Source organism: Ictalurus punctatus, chromosome 22 (assembly GCF_001660625.3).
Source record: "Ictalurus punctatus breed USDA103 chromosome 22, Coco_2.0, whole genome shotgun sequence".
NCBI classification, from domain to species: domain Eukaryota; kingdom Metazoa; phylum Chordata; class Actinopteri; order Siluriformes; family Ictaluridae; genus Ictalurus; species Ictalurus punctatus.
Window position 1 is genome coordinate 1,145,632 of NC_030437.2, and position 21,801 is coordinate 1,167,432.

The 21,801-nt window shown below is 35.2% G+C and overlaps 1 protein-coding gene across 3 annotated transcripts in view; it reads right to left on the reverse strand.

Annotated features, from left to right (window-relative positions):
• The window catches only part of LOC108255428 (E3 ubiquitin-protein ligase rnf213-alpha), a 115,705-nt gene that overhangs the window by 70,519 nt on the left and 23,385 nt on the right, over nucleotides 1-21,801 (reverse strand). For all 3 annotated transcript variants that reach the window (XM_053674364.1, XM_053674363.1, XM_017451368.3), the window contains exons 10-20: nucleotides 17,028-17,242; nucleotides 15,704-15,856; nucleotides 14,816-14,993; nucleotides 13,226-13,284; nucleotides 12,701-12,884; nucleotides 12,023-12,127; nucleotides 11,624-11,719; nucleotides 4,921-5,034; nucleotides 4,155-4,184; nucleotides 3,889-4,039; nucleotides 298-471 (exon numbers count right to left, since the gene is read on the reverse strand). In XM_053674364.1, the coding sequence (XP_053530339.1) occupies nucleotides 298-471; nucleotides 3,889-4,039; nucleotides 4,155-4,184; nucleotides 4,921-5,034; nucleotides 11,624-11,719; nucleotides 12,023-12,127; nucleotides 12,701-12,884; nucleotides 13,226-13,284; nucleotides 14,816-14,993; nucleotides 15,704-15,856; nucleotides 17,028-17,242 (1,459 nt within the window). The remainder of the gene's footprint in view (nucleotides 1-297; nucleotides 472-3,888; nucleotides 4,040-4,154; nucleotides 4,185-4,920; nucleotides 5,035-11,623; nucleotides 11,720-12,022; nucleotides 12,128-12,700; nucleotides 12,885-13,225; nucleotides 13,285-14,815; nucleotides 14,994-15,703; nucleotides 15,857-17,027; nucleotides 17,243-21,801) is intronic.

Below are 21,801 nucleotides of genomic sequence, written 5' to 3' on the forward strand. Positions count from 1 at the left end.
TGAGCCACAGATTATTTACACAAAGATGCATTTTCACAAGCAAATTTGCTCATTTGGTATTACCGTAATTAAACAACTTTGGTATACATCATTAAAAAAATTAGGCTCAGGTCTGCACACAGTTGCTGGTACAAGTTCTGCATATTTTGTATACATTAAAGTTCTCATTTATGACAAATAGTTCTCATTTTTAAACTTAAGGCATATTTAACCATTTGGTGTTGAGGTGCGAACTTATCGCATATATAGTAAAAATGCATAGGCAGAATTTAAGCACATCAAAACTTCAGAACTTACCTAGTAAGTAACTGTTGACATGTTGTTTCCTGTCAATGATTCCTTTCAATAGTTTGCATGGTAATGACTTGTTCATCATTTCCTCAATCAGTTGATCCATTAGATTGTGAGCTCTTTGTATTAGCTGTTTTGTTGGGAGATGTGCCATGCAGATTTTGTCCATGTGCTTTTTCTCTGCATGGAGATGTGGAAAGTCTTATTACTGACTATGTCTTCAATTGAATGACATGAAGAGTAATTGTAGAATTTTAAAAGTGATAAGAATGTTGGCTGTAGCTCTGGTTAGCTTCTGCTTTGTGGTAGCAAAGCTTGGGTAGGAGTTGTAGAATAGTATGGACAGAGTTGTTGAACAGTAAGAGACAGGTAGATAGAGGTGTGAAAAGTCACAAATAGAGAGAGATTTAATAGGAATTTGTGGGATGTTAAATGTGTAAAAGGTGTAGAAGGTATGCATGTTCTTTCTCCCAAACTTCAGCCCCATGTTGATACCATAGGTCAAAACATGATACTATGCTAATTCTGTTTCACCCCTTTTAACCACCAGAAGTGATGTTTAAAACACTTGAACCCATACATTTTTCAAATGATCAAAAACATTGGAACATGTGACTAACGTGTTTCTTGTTGCCCATGTGTGCCCTGTTAGATTGATTTTTTGAAACAATTAATAGCTCTGAAAGTTTACTGTTGGTTTGACCCCTGGGTCTTGCCTGTGAAGACTGCATTTGTTGTTAAAAAGGATTAACAAATATTAAGATCTGATCTATCATCTTGTGGTAGTGGTGGCTTGAATGAGCGTCAGCTGGGTATGGAGAGGAGGCAGGTCGAACCAGCATGTAATGCATGACGATTCTGACCTGTGTCTTATTACCACCAATCTACTTATTTGCATCTGTTTGTGCTTTCAGTTTCCAGTAACTGGCGAGAGAGAGTGAGACATTGATGGCGGAGCTTGCAAGACACGCATGCACACACACGCCATAGAACGTGATCTTCAATTTTATGGAGCAAAAGCTGCGAGTCCAGGACTAACCCATTTCTGTTGAGTTGTTTTGGTTTTGTTGAGTTTTTGAAAGTGCTGAAAAGTGTCGTCCAATTTTTCCTCCACCCCCTCACACACCAGGTTCTACAGTGGTGCTGAAACCCAGGATTGGAGAAGACTCCCCCATGGAAGCCTCTCCACTTGGTGAGATCTTCAAAGCCCTGGCCATTCTCCACCAAACAAAATGCCAAGCTCTTCTCAACCTGTGCAATGAGCAGCAGATGTGCTTTGAAACCCTCATGCAGGAGCAGGCCGAGAGCCAGCGGGCACTCCACATCTCCAGCTGTGTCCTCTGCCACCATGCCACATGTGACACTCACTACAACGCTTCCATGGCTGATGCAGAGACCTTCTTCAAGCCTGCAGCACCTGGCCAGAGGAGGAATGGGCTCTGCAACTCCTGCACTTGCCATCGGGGGAAGCCCAACTTGCTGCCCAACAACTGCTGCCATGGACACAGCTGGAGAATAACAGCGTCAAGAAGGCAGTCCTGTAGCACATCAGCTGAACACCCGAAGAGCACCGCTGATGCTTCCAGTCACCCCTTACACACAGTATTTGAAATACTCCTGTCAACGGTGGTTGACAGCAGATGAGCGGGACGTGAAACAGAACATCAAGCTGTTGGTACTGGAGCAATTCGTCAGTCAACTCCCAACAGAAACAGCAGAGTGGGTCCAGTACCCTTGACAAAGCCGTTCAGCTGGTGGAGTATCACTGATCCTGGAATCTACCTTTTCCATCGCTCTCCATTTCCTACTCCTCCCCTGGTCCCAGCTTCCAGGGACCTAAAACTGGCCCCCCGAACCCGGTTTCCTCCTTGAGGCATGCCTTCAGCCAAGTAAGAGTAATTAATGGTCAGCAAATCCAGCCTAATGGTGCACTATCCCACCTGTATTTTTTATTATTAATGATATAACCTATCATTGACACAGGACACTCAAACTAAGGACAAGACAACCCAGTTGTTGGTACCAAAAAGCCGTAGGGAGCTTCTGTTCCATGCTGCTCATCATAATCCCATGGATGGGCATTTGGGCCCGATTAAAACACTAAACCTTGAATTCATAAAACAGCAGAGATTGCAGCCTGCCTGTGATCCAACAGCAATATGGGGGAGAGGCAGTTCATTAGGATAGCTGGCTATTATCATTATTATTTGTACCCAATTTTTTGGCTGTCACCAGCGTCAGCTGTGGACGGAGGAGAAGCAGTTCGAACAGGTCAAAAGTAACAAGTCTCCCGAGTCTTCCTCCACACCCTCACACAGCAAGCTTTACATGTCTCATTCATCTTTTGATCTCAAACCCACACTCTTCAGTGTAGCAAAAACAAAAGAATTGACCTTGCTTTTTCAGTACATTCAGAAGGAACTGTAGATCTGGTCAATGCAGGCTAGAATTCTGCTTAGCATCATTTAGCCACTTACAGGACACCAAGCCATAAGGATCTTCAAGAGTTAGCCACTAACCCATAATAATGGATAACATTTTATCCAATGTCAATCTGATACCTAAATAAATATCAGGAAAAATAATAAAATCAAGGCCTTGAGGCTCAAGTACAAGAGCTTATCTGGAACAGCACCCCCCTACCTCAATAACCTCCTTAAGGCTTACGTTCCCTCATGAAATCTGCGATTGGTTAACGACCGACACTTAGTAGTGCCTACTCAGCGTGGCTCAAGGTCCCTTTCCAGAACTTTCACACTAACTGTCCCTCAGTGGTGGAATGAACTTCCTCAATCGGGACCGCAGAATCTGTCACTATTTTCAAAAAACAGCTAAAGACTCACCTCTTCCATGAACACCTAACTATCCCCTAAATTGCCAACCCCACATTATTAAAAAATAATAATAATAAAATAAAAAGGACTCTGGCTCTTACACCTCTACTCGGCACACTTTGCTTTTCTATAACTCAATTAAAGTTCTTGTACAGTAGCACTACTCGTATTGTTCTCCACTTGATATATCACTTTGCTTGTGTTTCCTCATTTGTAAGTCATGCTGGATAAAAGCGTCTGCTAAATGAATAAATGTAAACAAAATTCTTGATAGATTTTCAGTCAGACTATAACCAAGTAGCATCAGGTTGTTACACTACTCAGGTTTTTTCTGTAACCAGGTTGAGCATGCATATGATTATTTTTACCCCCACAAACACCAAAGGGTGTTAACTGTTACTGTTAGATTATATTACTAAACTGTGGTGTTTACTGTTAGAGTTAAGTACTATGTTAAGGGAAATACAGTATTATTGTTAAGTATTTTGTTAAGGTTACTGTTATCATTAATACTATTATCATTAAGGCTATATGCTGTTTATTTATTTTAGACTACTTTTCATAAATATTTTCGTGAAGGAGTGTCTGCTGGATATGATGTCTGTTTTTGTTATGGTATAAAAATATTAAAATTCTCTCTGCACGGGCATTTACTATCAAAATTTTGGTATGATGTCATCACTAGTCTTAAATTAGCCTTAATTAGACATACAAAAATACAAATGACAAACACCTGAATAAAAAGAAAGAGATAAAGTCTTACTCATTGTCCAAAAAACATCTCTCAGCTGTTCATCAAATAGAAGGTAAAGAAAGTCCTTCTGGCTCCACTCTAGGTCACGCAGTTTGCTTTCGATAATGAAGGACAGTGTTCCAGGTTTAGTAGACGTTACTATTATGTTTAGGAGATCCCTCTATTTGACAATAAAGAATTGCATTTGTTAAGAACATATCACCAGACAATACATAATATAATAATTATAATTTGTTGTAGATTTGTATTGCATTGTTTGACTACTGAAGTCTTACCCAAGTAGACTGGCATCCTTTCTGATTGCTCTGAAAATTTCAAAGGGGAGGAAAAAAGCATGCATAAATTATAATTGCTGAAGGTGCAGGGCCAGTGTTTTTTCTCATTATACTAACACAGGGCATTGTGAAGCCTGATATTTGTTGAAGTGGGTTGCTTCCATTGCTGATATTAATGGACTAATAGATAGAGGTGATTTATCCAAAGATCAGTTGCATGCCATGTGTAACCTACACTGATTCATACTATATATGGACATTCATCCATACAGACAGTCTTGTCTATACTGTTAAATTCTATCTCATAATCCAGTTTTTTCTTCTTTTGAATAGTGATGTCAACTGTAAGAGGATATTGCACAATGTAGGAGCCATGTTTAGGTTTAATTTATTTAAAATTCATTTAATTTATGTATAGAGATCCTAAAGGTCACTAGTATCTTCTTGTTTATTCCATTTAATAAACTAATCATTTGCATTGAAACATTTATTTTGATTATTTGCAAAGTTTAAAAAGACAACATCACTATCTCAGTCAGATAGACAAGCATGGAACATTGAAAACAGTAAAGGAAACTGAATGCCAGCAGTTCTTTACCACAGTAGAAGAACATATACCACAGGCTCAGTGCCGTTTAACGTAACACAGGAAGGCTTCATATATTCAAATATAGAGTATTCTTAAAATGCGTTGTATTTCATTATAATTGATAAATTATGTATGCTTAGTTACTCCTTGCAATGTTGAGTTTTTTGTAAATATTACCTCATTTGTCTGTCTGTTAATTGCATCTTTGGCACAAGTCAACATGCAGTCCTCCATTGCTGGACAAACACCAGAATTACAGCAGTAGTATTCCACCATGTCAATTATCTTTTTCTGTTTAAAGAAATTAATAAATATATAAAAGTTCAAATATATGCATATATATATATATCATCAAATATATATATATATTTGTAAATAATATATATATTTGTAAATAAATAGTATAGAGTATTGAACTATGTGGAAAACAATAAATAAAATTCAATAGTTTTAAAAAAACAATGAACTTACTAAACTACAATAGATTTAGTCCACTGTAATAACCACACCAACATTGTATTACTTTCTTCTGTATAGTTTTTACAAAAAAATCTTACTGTGAATTAAATTTATGCCCACTTCAGCCATGAAACGCTCTGAGCGCTGATTGGCTCCCTCAATGCCGAGCAAAAGCCTATCAGCCACGCTTCTCTGCCCACGTAACCCTTATAATCTCAACCAACTTGCCAGGTAAGGGCTACTAAATTTCGCATCCTACGTACTGTTTACGGATGATAAATACCCAGAAATGCCGATTAAAAACTGATCATAGCTCGCAAATGTTTATAATGGCTTATTGGTTTATAACACTCATAACAGCCAATAAACACCGGCAACTGTCGACAAAAGTTGACACGCCATAATGGCCGGTAAAATGCATATAATGGCTTATAAACATCAATCAATTATAAAACATTGGACACATCATACCTTTTAATACTTTTTATGGCTTGTAAATGCTGATCACAGCGACAAACACCAATCACTGCTAGTAAATGAGGATAATGGCTCATAAGGCTACAAGTGCTGATTAATGTTCATAAGGATAATCACTCATAATGGCCGATAAACCTGATAACCTGATAAAAGTGTTAATGGCTGACAAACATTGATCTCTGCTGGTAAGTGCTGATAGATGTCTATAATGGTTGATGAAGACGGATCACAACTGGTAAATAATAATAAAGGCTGATAAATGCTGACAAACACTGATTATGGCCTATAAATACTGAAAATTACTGGTAAAGGCCGGTGAATGCTGACAAATGCTCATTATGGCTGATGACTGCTGATAATGTCTATAAACACTGATTTTGGCTGCTAAATGCCGATACTTGCTTATCAAGATTGATAATGGTGACATTCAATGTGTATGTTCAATGAGAAAATGTGTTCTATAAATCCCAATAATGGCTGATACATACTGATCACATCTGGTAAATGCAAACAATGGCTGATAAATGTCAATAAAAGCTGATTTTGGCTGACAGTGTTGCTGATATTTAACTAAAAACACAGATATATACTGATAATCGCTGATAACTGCAGATAATCACCAATGCTGATGAATACTCATAATACTGATAAATGTTAATAAATAAATAAACAAATAACTGCTGATAAATGCTGATTGTCGAAAAATGTTGATAACTGCCTATAATTGCCGATAAATGCTGATATGTTTATAAAAGCTGACAATTGCTGATAATTTCTGATAACTGTTGATAAATGCTAACAATTGCTGATACATGTGATAAATGTGATACATGTTGATAAATGTGATACATGAGATAAATGTGAAATGTTGATAATGTTATAAATGTTGATAAATGTTATGAATGGTGATAAATGTGGTAAATGTTGATAAATGCCAATATATGTGCTAAATGTTATGAATGTTGTTAAATGTGATAAACGGGATAAATGTTGATAGATATGATGAATGGCAATATATCTGCTAAATCTGATGAATGTTGATAAGTGCCGGTAAATGTGATACATGCCAATAAATGTGTTAAATGTGATGCATGTTGATAAATGTGACGAGTGTTGATAAATGTGACAAATGTGCTAAATGTGCTAAATGTGATAACTGTGCTAACTGTGATAGATGTTGATAAATGTGATGAATGTTACTAAATGTTGATAAATGTGATAAATGTTGATAAATGATATATGCTGCTAAATGCTGATAAATGTGATACATGTTGATACATGTTGATAAATGTGATAAATGTTGATACATGTTGATAAATGTTGATAAATGTGATAAATGATGATAAATGTTGATAAATCTGATAAATGTTGATAAATGATATATGCTGCTAAATGCCGATAAATGTGATACATGTTGATACATGTTGATAAATGTTGATAAATGTGATAAATGTGATAAATGTGATAAATAATTATAAATTCAGATATATGAGATTAATGTGAAATGTTGATGTTATAAATGTTGATAAATGTTGATATATACCGATAAATCTTGATAATTGCCGATAAATGTGATAAATGTGATAAATGTTGCTAAATGTGATAACTGTTGCTAAATATGATGTGATATATGCCGCTAAATGCTGATAAATGTGATAACTGTTGCTAAATATGATGTGATATATGCCGCTAAATGCTGATAAATGTGATAACTGTTATGTTTTGATAAATGCCGATAAATGTGATAAATGTTGATACTGTTATAAATGCTTATAAATGCGGATAAATGTAGATAAATGAGATAAGTGTGAAATGTTGGTAGTTATAAATGTTAATACATGTGATAAATGTGGATAAATGTGATAACCGTTGATAAATTCCGATAAATGAGATAACTGTGAAATGTTGATAATGTTATAGATGTTGATAAATGTGATAAATGCTGATAAATGTGCTAAATGTGAATAAATGTGAATAAATGTGAATAAATGTGATAAATGTGATAAACGTTGATAATTGTGATAAATACTGATAAATTCTGAGAAATTAGATAAATGTGAAATATTGATAATGTTGTAAATGTTGATAAATGTGATAAATGTTGATAAATGCTGATAAATGTGATAAATGTTGATAAATGCCAATAAATGTGATAAATGTTGATAAATGCTGATAAATGTGATAAATGTTGATAAATGCCAATAAATGTGATAAATGTTGATAAATGCCAATAAATGTGATAAATGTTTTGAATGTTGATGAATATGATTAATGTGATACATTTAATAAATATGATACATGTTGATAAATGGCGATAAATGTAATAAATGTTGATAAATGTGATAAATGTTGACAAATATGATAATGTTGATAAATGCTGATAAATGCCGATAAATGTGAAATGTTGATAATGTTATAAATGTTGATAAATGTGGTAAATATTATAAATGTTGATAAATATAAATGTTGATAAATCTGATAAATGCCGATAAACGCCGATAAATTCTCATACATGTTGATAAATATGATACATGTTGATAAATGCTGATAAATGCTCATAAATGGTAATAAATATGATAAATGTTGATAAATGCCGATAAATGTGATAAATGTTGATAAATGCCGATAAATGCCAATTAATGCCAATAAATGCTTGTGATAAATGTTGATAAATGTTGATAAATGCTGATAAATGTGATAAATGTTGATAAATATGATAAATGTTGATAAATGCCAATAAATGTGATAAATTGTGATACACTGTGATCAATGCTATGAATGTCGATAAATGTGATACATGTGATAAATGTTGATAAATGTGATGTGATAAATGTTGATAAATGTAATAAATGTGATAAACGTTGATACATGCCGATAAATGTTGCTAATTGTGATAAATGCTGATGAATTCCAAGAAATTAGATAAATGTGAAATGTTGATAGTTATAAATGCTGATAAATGCTGATAAATGTGATAAATGTTGATAATGTGATAATGTGATAAATGTGATAAATGTGAATAAATGTGATAAATATTGATAAATGCCGATAAATGCTATGAATGTTGATAAATGTGATACAAGTGATAAATGTTGATACATGTTGATAAATGTTGATAAATGTGATACGTGTTGATTTGATAGATGCAGATAAATGTGATAAATGCTATGAATGTTGTGAAATGTTGATAAATGTGATACGTGTTGATAAATGTGCTAAATGCGATAAATGTTGACAAATGTGAAAAATGTTGATAAATGCGATAAATGTTGATAAATGTGGTAAATGTGATAAATGTTGATAAATGTGATAGATGTTGATAAATGTGCTAAATGCGATAAATGTTGACAAATGTGATAAATGTTGATAAATGCGATAAATGTTGATAAATGTGGTAAATGTGACAAATGTTGATAAATGCGATAAATGTTGATAAATGTGGTAAATGTGATAAATGTTGATAAATGTGATAGATGTTGATAAATGTGCTAAATGCGATAAATGTTGACAAATGTGATAAATGTTGATAAATGCGATAAATGTTGATAAATGTGGTAAATGTGATAAATGTGGATAAATGTGATAACCGTTGATAAATTCCGATAAATGAGATAACTGTGAAATGTTGATAATGTTATAGATGTTGATAAATGTGATAAATGCTGATAAATGTGCTAAATGTGAATAAATGTGAATAAATGTGAATAAATGTGATAAATGTGATAAACGTTGATAATTGTGATAAATACTGATAAATTCTGAGAAATTAGATAAATGTGAAATATTGATAATGTTGTAAATGTTGATAAATGTGATAAATGTTGATAAATGCTGATAAATGTGATAAATGTTGATAAATGCCAATAAATGTGATAAATGTTGATAAATGCTGATAAATGTGATAAATGTTGATAAATGCCAATAAATGTGATAAATGTTGATAAATGCCAATAAATGTGATAAATGTTTTGAATGTTGATGAATATGATTAATGTGATACATTTAATAAATATGATACATGTTGATAAATGGCGATAAATGTAATAAATGTTGATAAATGTGATAAATGTTGACAAATATGATAATGTTGATAAATGCTGATAAATGCCGATAAATGTGAAATGTTGATAATGTTATAAATGTTGATAAATGTGGTAAATATTATAAATGTTGATAAATATAAATGTTGATAAATCTGATAAATGCCGATAAACGCCGATAAATTCTCATACATGTTGATAAATATGATACATGTTGATAAATGCTGATAAATGCTCATAAATGGTAATAAATATGATAAATGTTGATAAATGCCGATAAATGTGATAAATGTTGATAAATGCCGATAAATGCCAATTAATGCCAATAAATGCTTGTGATAAATGTTGATAAATGTTGATAAATGCTGATAAATGTGATAAATGTTGATAAATATGATAAATGTTGATAAATGCCAATAAATGTGATAAATTGTGATACACTGTGATCAATGCTATGAATGTCGATAAATGTGATACATGTGATAAATGTTGATAAATGTGATGTGATAAATGTTGATAAATGTAATAAATGTGATAAACGTTGATACATGCCGATAAATGTTGCTAATTGTGATAAATGCTGATGAATTCCAAGAAATTAGATAAATGTGAAATGTTGATAGTTATAAATGCTGATAAATGCTGATAAATGTGATAAATGTTGATAATGTGATAATGTGATAAATGTGATAAATGTGAATAAATGTGATAAATATTGATAAATGCCGATAAATGCTATGAATGTTGATAAATGTGATACAAGTGATAAATGTTGATACATGTTGATAAATGTTGATAAATGTGATACGTGTTGATTTGATAGATGCAGATAAATGTGATAAATGCTATGAATGTTGTGAAATGTTGATAAATGTGATACGTGTTGATAAATGTGCTAAATGCGATAAATGTTGACAAATGTGACAAATGTTGATAAATGCGATAAATGTTGATAAATGTGGTAAATGTGATAAATGTTGATAAATGTGATAGATGTTGATAAATGTGCTAAATGCGATAAATGTTGACAAATGTGATAAATGTTGATAAATGCGATAAATGTTGATAAATGTGGTAAATGTGACAAATGTTGATAAATGCGATAAATGTTGATAAATGTGGTAAATGTGATAAATGTTGATAAATGTGATAGATGTTGATAAATGTGCTAAATGCGATAAATGTTGACAAATGTGATAAATGTTGATAAATGCGATAAATGTTGATAAATGTGGTAAATGTGATAAATGTTGATAAATGTGATAGATGTTGATAAATGTTGGTCAATGTGATAACTGTTGATGTGATATATGATGATAAATGTGATAAATGCTATGAATGGTGATAAATGTGAAATGTGATAAAAGTTGATAAATGTGATAAATGCTGACACCTGTGATAAATGTGATAAATGCCAATAAATGTGATGTGTGATAAACATGATAAATGCAGATGAATGTGAAAAATGTGATAAATGTTGATAAAGGTGATACATGCCAAAAATTTTTCATAAATGTGATTAATGCCAATTAATGTTGATAAATGTGATAAATGTTCATAATTTCATAACTGTTAATAAATGCTGATTGGCGATAAATATTGATAACTGCAGGTAACTGTGGACAAATGTTGTTAAATGCAGCTGCAGCACAGCAGATCTAGTCTGCCAGACCACAACTATTTACACTTCATCCCTATCTATAAAAGCTCACAATTTCACTCGAGAGTCATGGCTGAAATGTTATTTTGTTTGCACTTACTGTTAGGTAACTAGACAATTTTATGATACATTCCATTTTTATACTCTTATGTGCTCTCTTACCAATTAGTAATTCTATTTTGGTAGAAAAAAAAATGCTTCACTAAGATTTCCTGCCTGGTCTTTTATTCCAGATGAAACTTGCCTTTTGCAGATGTTCTCTGAAGTGCCTCTTTAGAATATCCTCCCAGACTTTTTGCCAAATATTTGGCAATCGAAGATTGAACACTTCACTCCAATGCTGAGAAAGAAATTACATTCTTGACAAAACATTACCACTGTGAACGCATTAATAAAGGTTTTTCAGGGCCTGAAACGTGAATTAAGAGGTTCCACAAGGTCCAGTTTTAGATTACTTATTATATTATACTTTTTATACACTGAGGTGTGAGTCACAATGTGCACAATTTCGGAATGAAATCCTGACTGCACACAATCAACTTAACTCTGAATATGATCCCAAAATATTAACAAGCTTTTGCCAAAGTTTGTTCACAAGAAAAACTACTTCTTTAGAGATAAATGAATTGATATAAACACATACTTTAAGGTCCAATGTCTTGTTTCCTTTCTGGTGTTGTGTGATGCAGGCAGACATCATCTTTGTTAGATGAGAAAAAGTAGATCTGTAATCATCTCTGTTCAAACCCTGCAAAATATTCAAGTACACTTCAAATAAAGCAGTCAGTCAAATCTTTGTTACTGAAACTTGTTTCAGTTCAAGGTGTGCTTGAGACAACACCTGTTTTGCATAATTGTGCTATTGTGAGGGATTCTGTTCAGGGGTGAATAATTTTGAGACTGAAGAAATCATTATAAGCTGCATTCTCAGTTGAATTTGGGGAAACCATTTGAATTGTTCGTTGTGTCTAACTATTTCGATTGATTTTGTTTGATTTGTTCACCACAAACAGCTGAAAGTCTGTACATTTTGACAATAAACCTGATTTGCACTGGGGGTTCAATAATTTCTGTTGCAACTGTATGTGTGTGTGTGTGTGTGTGTGTGTGTACATATACATACATACATACATACATACATACATACATACACACACACACACACACACACACACACACACACACACACACACACACACACACACATATATATATATATATATATATATATATATATATATGTTTCAGCATAATTGTATACTTTTATTATCTGATTTTATGCACAGTGTCACATTAATAATCTGTCAAGACAGTTATTTACCATATCATCTGAATGATGGACAGAATAGTCAGTGAATGCATTCAGAAGCTGCAGTGCTGACAAGACATTATCCCAGTGTTCTATCCAGTTTGTATCTTTCAAAGAATATTGAAGTATGTTCAGTGTTTTCTGCAGGCAGGAGTCTACATCCATCTTCAAGGTTTCTGAAGTTGATCGTTCTTGGCTGCTTGTTGGAAACATATACTACCATTATACTTGAAAGGACCATATTATTACACACAGTAATTTTATTAGAAGCAAAAACAGGAATCATAACAAACCATATTTAAAAGGCATATGCGGTGCACTCCATAATGTTAGAGACAATCTTTGCACTTATTACAGGGGCATGTAAATTTGCACTCAGTTCACATGTGGTTAAAGTACACAGTCTTTGAGTATAAATTTAAAACTGTGGAATATAGAGGCAAATAAAAAAACATTATGCTTTTGTCCCAAATATTATGGAGGGCACTGTGTTGTAGTTGTGATTTAGTCATTATGCTGTCTTGTTCATCAATTTACCTTCCTTTTAGCCAATCCTTAATTTGCGAAGCAGCAATTTTCACATTCTGATGCAGTGTCTGCCAAAATAAATATGAAACACATCCAAACCTTTGTTAGGGTATAATTCATTAAAGCAGTATCAAAATCAACTAGGCAAATGTATTATATACTATTTATGTATGTATATGTGTTATATATATATATATATATATATATATATATATATATATATATATATATATATATATATATATATATATTATAAGAAACATTTATTTGTTTTTCAAAATACCACAAAGCAACATCCCACATTTGCTTTACATCCATCTCTTCATCAATAACTAATCTTGATACTGTTTTTAATTACAACCCCAATTCCAAAAAAGTTGAGACACTGTGTAAAAAGTAAATAAAAACAGAATGCAATGATTTGCAAATCTCAGAAACCCACATTATTCACAATAGAACATAGAATATATATCAAATGTTTAAACTGAGGAAATATACCGTTTTAAGGAACAAATAATGTCATTTTGAATTTGATGGCGGCAATACGTCTCAAAAAAATTTTTACGTTGAGGAACATTATTCTGAAATTGTTCCACAAATTGTAGACAGTTTTTCGCAGATTGGTGAATCTCTGCCCATCTTAACTTCTGAAAGACTCTGCCTCTCTAAGATCCCCTTTTTATACCCATTGATCTTACTGACCTGTTCCCAATTAACCTCCAGCTGTTTATTTTTATTAACACTTACTTTTCCTGTTACGCTCCCGCTGGCAGATGGCGCTGTGGCGGCAAGGTGCAAGGGCTGTTGCAGAGCAACATAAAGAGGACTGTGCATATGGATACGTGCCTTTGTTTGTTTTAATTCTCCCCGTGTTTAAGCATTGGTTAATTTACTCCAGGTGTCTGTATTTTAGTTTGAGTATGTTGATTATTTAAACCCCTCATGTGGCTGCGCACATTATGCAGTATTTATGTTAAATGAGCACCCAAACACAATGGGGAAGATGTTTAGCATGCTAGCGGTCTTAGTTTCATGTTTGCTCTCTGTTCATGCCTAGACTTTTAGTTCCATTTTTGACCCAGTTAACCTTATCCAGTACAGACCGTGTTTCCTGTGTTTTGTCTGCTGTTCAGAGAATAAAGACGTTGATCTGCGCCTACTTCTGCTCCTGCCTGTGTCGTGATATTTCCAGCCTTTTGTTGCACCATCCCTTGTTTCACACGTTGAAACGTGTTGCGGCCATCGAATTCAAAATTGTAATTATTTTCTTAAAATGGTACATTTCCTCAGTTTTAACATTTGATGTGTTTTCTATGTTCTATTATGAATAATGTGGGTTTCTGAGATTTGCAAATCGTTGCATTCTGTTTTTATTTACATTTTACACAGCGTCCCAACTTTTTTGGAATTGGGGTAGTAGTTTGTAATCTATCCTTGTTTGAAGTGTTAAAATATGTTAATGTTAATGTTTTAACAATGTTAAAAAATCTCGCATAAATAACCTAGCCTAAATACATTGCCTAAATAATTCTTGGGGGTTAAAGACTGTGTTGCCTGACATAGAGAGATGCATATACACTGAACTCACTGAACACTTACATGGAAACTGTTGCAGGTCTGCCATTTTATCAGCTGTGACAACAATTCATCTGGAGTAATGTTGAGTTTCAAGAGGTGGCGTCCATCTCCTGCATTACACATGTCTAGTACTGCATCTCTGAATGCTTTGCATCTCTTTATCACCATACAGTGTGTCTCGACCATTTCAGACAAGTTCCTTGATAATACATTTGATTATATTTTTAAAAACTACAATTAAAAAGCACCAGTTATATTACATGAGCCAACAAATAAATTCAGTTCATTACAATGTACTACTTATTTCAGACATAAATACTTTTTTATAGCTTTGGACAGCTTACGACTTTAAATTTGTGAAACAGTACTATTTCTTTGTACTATAGTCTTTCTAGAAAATATACAGATTACTTATTTTCTACTCATATATCGTTAGTGTTATTGGAACACACATGGACACTTCTGCGTTCCTCCACATAAGCTGTAAATGTTTTAAGACTACTGAGAAAAAGTACATTTTTATTATATTGATTGTTGTTACCAGAAGGTATTAAATTTGCCTATTGTGACGGGCCCCGTTCCTACACACGCACCACCAGTGCACCCCACCTCTACACACAGACTTTTTAGTGTAAATAAAAGAGCATTTATTCCCCATGTCTGCCTCTGTGAGTCTGTGTTCTGCCCTACTATTTGCTCTAAGAAGCCACACCTATGAACATAACTGACCCAATTCAGTCCATAATTTAGCTCAAATATACTTCAGACTAAGCAGACAATCATTTAATATTGGGGAACACGGGTTAAATATAAATTTCAATAACTTAATCTAGAAACTAATGGGGTTTTTTTTTTGTCCATATGTAACATTTTCATTTTTTAAATAAAAGTGAGTAGCTATAGGCCTACCTGTGTGCAGACTTCTGTAACATATAGTTATATGCTAATGGAGCAACACGTTCTGGAGACACTGCATAAAACAGTGCCATAAACCAAAGTGCTGCTTTTGGTGACATTTTGCAGGCCAGATTGTACACATAACGCACAGCTTTAGAAATGACCCTGTAAGAGAAACTAGGATTAATTAATGACAAATTATCAATTACACAAAAAAATGTGAATAAGTGATTCAAATTCACAAAACTGCTTATTTCAGAATTGCATGTCCCTGTCAACGATCCAAAGGAAACTCTCTTGGTTTCAGAGAAATAAATCAAGGTGTTAGAATGGCCCAGTCAATCACCTGACTCGAATCCAATTGAATTAGATTTAAAGACGGTATGTTTAGAAGAACGGACCAAAATCACACCTGAATACTGCGACCATTAATTTCTTCATACAGGAAGTGTCTTGAAGCTTCGTTACAAACAAAGACTTCTCCGCTAAGTATTAAATACATTTCAGTTAGCGTGGTCAATACTTTTTCCCGTGTCACTCCTCTTTATTACACACAAATTTATTTATGGACTTTAATGTTTTGAATTATTTATATTTCCAGATTTTTTGAGTTAATACTGATATCTGGTGAAAATTTCATGTGAATAACCTCACTGGAAATATATTTACAGAAAAAAATGTTGACGCGTCCAATACTTATTTCCCCCGCTGTAGAACGTGATTTCTATCTGTGAAAAAAATATTTTCTCTTTGTTTATTTGAACAGAAATACCCCATGACCTGCACACACTGGGCTGCTCTGCCTCTGGCCTTGCTAGCCTGGGAAGACAACTCTCAGCAGCATCACTATGCTAAGAAGATTTATTGGGTGATTAAAGGGGCTAAAGAATTTCTTTCCTTTCTAAGCTCATAGCTAATGTAGTTAGTTACAATCAGTAGTTTTTGAGTAATGAGGTTTTTTTTTTAAATTATTCTTTGGAAAAAACATACAGCTTCAAGGGAACAGTTGCTAACATGCTCCCCCTTGACACATACCTGCAGCACAGACAGCCCACCTTTATCAGATCCCTTAAAAAAAATTCACTGTCCTGCTGCCTTAACTTTAGGAAACAAATGTTATGTACCAATTTAGTAATGAAAATCTGACAGGTGTTTCCATAGGAAGAAAATACACGTAATAATAAATAATGTTTCGTACAAGATATGTCTTCTGAACCATCTCTTCTGTGGGGTACTACTGTCATATTTAAAAAGAAATAATATCTGAAAATACTTGAATGTAAGAACAATTAAGATCCACCAATTCATCAAACTGTAAGAAAAACAAAGAACTCACCATCTCACTGAGTCTTCGAGACTTGCCAGAGTGCCATCTAGCATGCCATTTTGTTTGACAATTTCAGACAGCTTTTCAATTGAACCTTTTGCAAGCTTAATATGAAAAAGCTCAGTAAGAACTGCTGCAGCGAGGACATATTGAACTGGAGAGGTTTCTTTTGACTCCATAACTGCACAGTGAAATGCTTCATCCAGTTTTCCCTTTACTTTGTCCTAAAAATGAAAACAATTCCAGATTACACCATTTTATCAAGTGTTTTAAATTGTTTTAAATTTTTCCTGATTCAGATTAAATAATATATATTTTTTCTTTAATCGCATTGAGAGCAATTTTCTTTTCAGTATGCAAGGCCAATTCTGTTGTTTTTGCTATACACTAAAGACTTTTGGGTGTGAGACCTAAAATCTATATGAGACAATAGATAAAAATTTAAGCTTTCATTTCCTGATATTTACATCTAGATATCTTAAACAACTTAGAACATGGCACCTTTTGTTTGAACCCACCTATTTTTCAAGTGATGATAATATTGGAACATGTGACTAATAGATGTTTCTTGTTGTCCTGGTGTGTCCTGTTAGATTGATTGTTTAAACAATTAATAGATCTGAATGTCTACTCTTGGCCTGAGCCTTGGGTTTTTTTCCTGTGAAGACTGCATATATTGCTTAAAAGCAAAAACCAACATGAAGATTGGAGCGCTGTCTATGTGAGTAAAGCAATCCATTTTGAAGCTAAAAAAAGGGTAAAATTGATCTGAGGCGCTGCACAAGCATTGGACACAGCTAATACAATTAACAATTTGGAATGTCATGTACACTAAAGAAACCACTGGTGTACTAACAACTAGACATGGAACAGGTCAGCCAAGGAAAACAACAACAGCTGAGAAACGCTGCGGGAGCTGTGATGAAAACCCAGTGACGTCACCAAAAACCTCCAGAGGGCAGGAGTATCACAATCCATCTTTTAAAGAAGACTTCGAGAGCAGAAATATAGAGGTCATACCACAAGATGCAAACCACTCATCAGCAGTAAGAATCAGAAAGTCAGATTGGAATTTGCAAAGAAATACAGAGATGACCCACAAAAGTTCTGGAACCAAGATGAACCTCTACCAAAGTGATGGAAAGGCCAAAGTGTGGAGAAAGAAAGGATCTTCTCACGTGCCAGAACAAACAGGTTCATCTGTGGAACATGGTGGAGGTAGTGTCATGGCTTGGGCTTGCATGGCTGCTTCTGGAACATTCTCACTAATCTTTATTGATGATGGAACTCATGATGGTAGCAGCAGAATGAATTCAGAAGTTTACAGAAACATTCTGTCTGTCAGTTTACAGAGAAATGCATCCATTCTAATTAGGAAGAACTTCATCACGCAGCAAGACAACAATCCAAAACACACTTCCACCTCAACACAGGACTTCATCAAGGGTGAAAAGTGGAAGGTTTTAGACTGGTCAAGTCAATCACCAGACCTTTACCCAACTGATCAGCATTTCACCTCCTGAAGAGGAGACTGGAGGGAGAAACCCCCGAAACAAACAACTACTGAAAGAAGCTGCAGTACAAGTCTGGAAAAGCATTAAAAAAAAATGAATGCAACTGTTTTTGCTCACTTAAAAATTGGATGGTCTGCCACCAAATGTGTCATGTTCTACACAGGGTCATGGAGGAGCCTGGATACTACCCCAGGAACTCTGGGATGGATGGGGTGCCAGCCCATCGCACATGCTACGGACAATTTGAAAATGCAAATCAGCCTACAATGCATGTCTTTGGAGTGGGAGAGCACATCGGAAACCCCTGAAGCACGGGGAGAACATGCAAACTCCATGCACACAGGGTGAAGCAAACGTGCTAACCACTTAGCCACCGTGCATATATATATATATATATATATATATACAGTGACAAGAAAAGGTATGTGAACCCTTTGGAATTTCATGGTTTTCTGAATAAATTTGTCATAAAATTGATCTGATCTTCATCTAAGTCAGGGGTATTGACAAATATAATGTGCCTAAAAGAATAGCACAAAAAAAATTCTGATCTTTCATGTCTTTATTGAGAACAACCAAAAAACCTCATAGTGCTTGTGGAAAACGTATGTGAACCCTTGAGTTAATGACCTCAAAAAAGCTTTTTTTTTGCACACCTGGAGTCTCGTTAAGAAAATGAGTTTGGAGGTGTGGACTATAGCTACTTTGACTGATAAAAACCCCTCAAACATTGAGAGTTTGCTCTGCACCAGAAGCACATGCTTATGTGAGCCATACCTCGCCAAAAAGAGCTTTCAGAGGACCTACGATCAAGAATTGTTGATTTACATAAAGCTGGCAAGGGTCACAAAGTGATTTCAAAGACTTTAGAAATTCACCAGTCTACAGTTAGGCAAACATTCTACAAATGGACACTTTGGGACTGTTCCTACTCTACCAAGAAGTGGGCCCCCAGTCAAAATGACACCAAGAGCACAATGGAGACTCATCAATGAGGTAAAGAAACAACCCCAAATGACAGCTGAAGACTTGAAGGCATCACTGGAACTGGCTAACATCTCTGTTCACGAGTCTACAATAAGCAAAACATTGAACAAGCAGGGTATCTACAGCAGGACACCACAAAGGAAGCCACTGCTTACTAAAAAGAACATTGCTGCACGCCTGAAGTTTGCAAAAGAGCACGTTGACACTCCACAGCGGTATGGGCAAAATGTTTTGTGGACTGATGAAACTAAGATTGAACTATTTGGAAAAACCACACAGCAGTACATCTGAAGTGGAAAGGGCACAGCATATCATCATGAAAACATCATCCCAACGGTAAAGTATGGTGGAGGAAACCTCATGATTTGGGCCTGCTTTGCTGCATCAGGCCCTGGCCAACTTGCTATCATTGAGGGGAAGATGAATTCCCGAGTATATCAGACAATTCTTCAGGATAATGTGAGAATGTCTGTGCGTCAGCTGAAACTGTGTAGAAGTTTGGTGATGCAACGGGACAAAGACCCAAAACACCAGAGCAAGTCCACAACAGAATGGGTTCAGAAAAACAAAATCCGCCTTTTGGAGGGGCGGAGTCAGAGCCCAGACCTCAACCCAATGGAGATGCTATGGAATGACGTGAAGAGAGCCGTACACATGAGACGCCCAAAGAACATGACCGAGCTAAAGCAGTTCTGCAGGAAGAACGGGATAAAATTCCTCCTGAACCATGTGCAGGTCTGATCCACAGCTACAGGAAGCGCCTGGTTGAGGTTATTGCTGCCAAGCGGGGGGTCAACCAGTTATTAATTCTAAGGGTTCACTTACTTTTTCCACTGCCATTTTGAATGTTGAATGAGTGTGTTCAATAAAGACATGAAAGATCAGAATTTTTTTTGTGTTATTCTTTTAGACACATTATATTTGTCAATACCCCTGACTTAGATGAAGATCAGATCACATTTTATGACAAATTTATTCAGAAAACCATGAAATTCCAAACGGTTCACATACTTATATATATATACACACACACAGTATCTCACAAAAGTGAGTACACCCCGCACATTTTTCTAACTATTTGATGATATGTGATCACATGATCACTTTTCATGTGACAACACTGAAGAACTGACACTTTGCTACAATGTAGTGAGTGTACAGCTTGTGTAACAGTGTAAATTTGCTGTCCCTACAAAATAACTCATGCTGATCATGCTCTGCTTCAGTATGTCACAGTACATGTTGGCATTCATGGTTCCCTCAATGAACTTTAGCTCCCCAGTGCCGGCAGCACTCATGCAGCCCCAGACCATGACACTCCCACCACCATGCTTGACTGTAGGCAAGACACACTTGTCTTTGTACTCCTCACCTGTTTGCCCCACACACGCTTGACACCATCTGAACCAAATAAGTTTATCTTGGTCTCATCAGACCACAGGACATGGTTCCAGTAATCCATGTCCTTAGTCTGCTTGTCTTCAGCAAACTGTTTGCGGGCTTTCTTGTGCATCATCTTTAGAAGAGGCTTCCTTCTGGGATGAGAGCCATGCAGACCAATTTGATGCAATGTGCGGCGTATGGTCTGAGCACTGACAGGCTGACCCCCCACCCCTTCAACCTCTGCAGCAATGCTGGCAGCACTCATACATCTATTCATTGAGGAAACCATGAATGCCAACATGTACTGTTACATACTGAAGCAGAGCATGATCAGTATGCAGTATTCCAGCATGATAACGACCCCAAACACACCTCCAAGACAACCACTGTCTTGCTAAGCTGAGGGTGAAGGTGATGGACTGGCCAAGCATGTCTCCAGACCTAAACCCTATTGAGCATCTGTGGGGCATCCTCAAACAGAAGGTGGAGGAGCACAAGGTCTCTAACATCCACCAGCTCCGTGATGTCGTCATGGAGGAGTGGAAGAGGACTCCAGTGGAACCTGTGAAGCTCTGGTGAACTCCATGCCCAAGAGGGTGAAGGCAGTGCTGGAAAATAATGGTGGCCACACAAAATATTGACACTTTGGGCCCAATCTGGACATTTTCACTTAGGGGTGTACTCACTTTTGTTGCCAGCGGTTTAGACATTAATGGCTGTGTGTTGAGTTATTTTGAGGGGACAGCAAATTTACACTGTTACACAAGCTGTACACTCACTACTTTACATTGTAGCAAAGTGTCATTTCTTCAGTGTCGTCACATGACAAGATATAATCAAATATTTACAACAATGTGAGGGGTGTACTCACTTTTGTGAGATACTGTATATATACACAC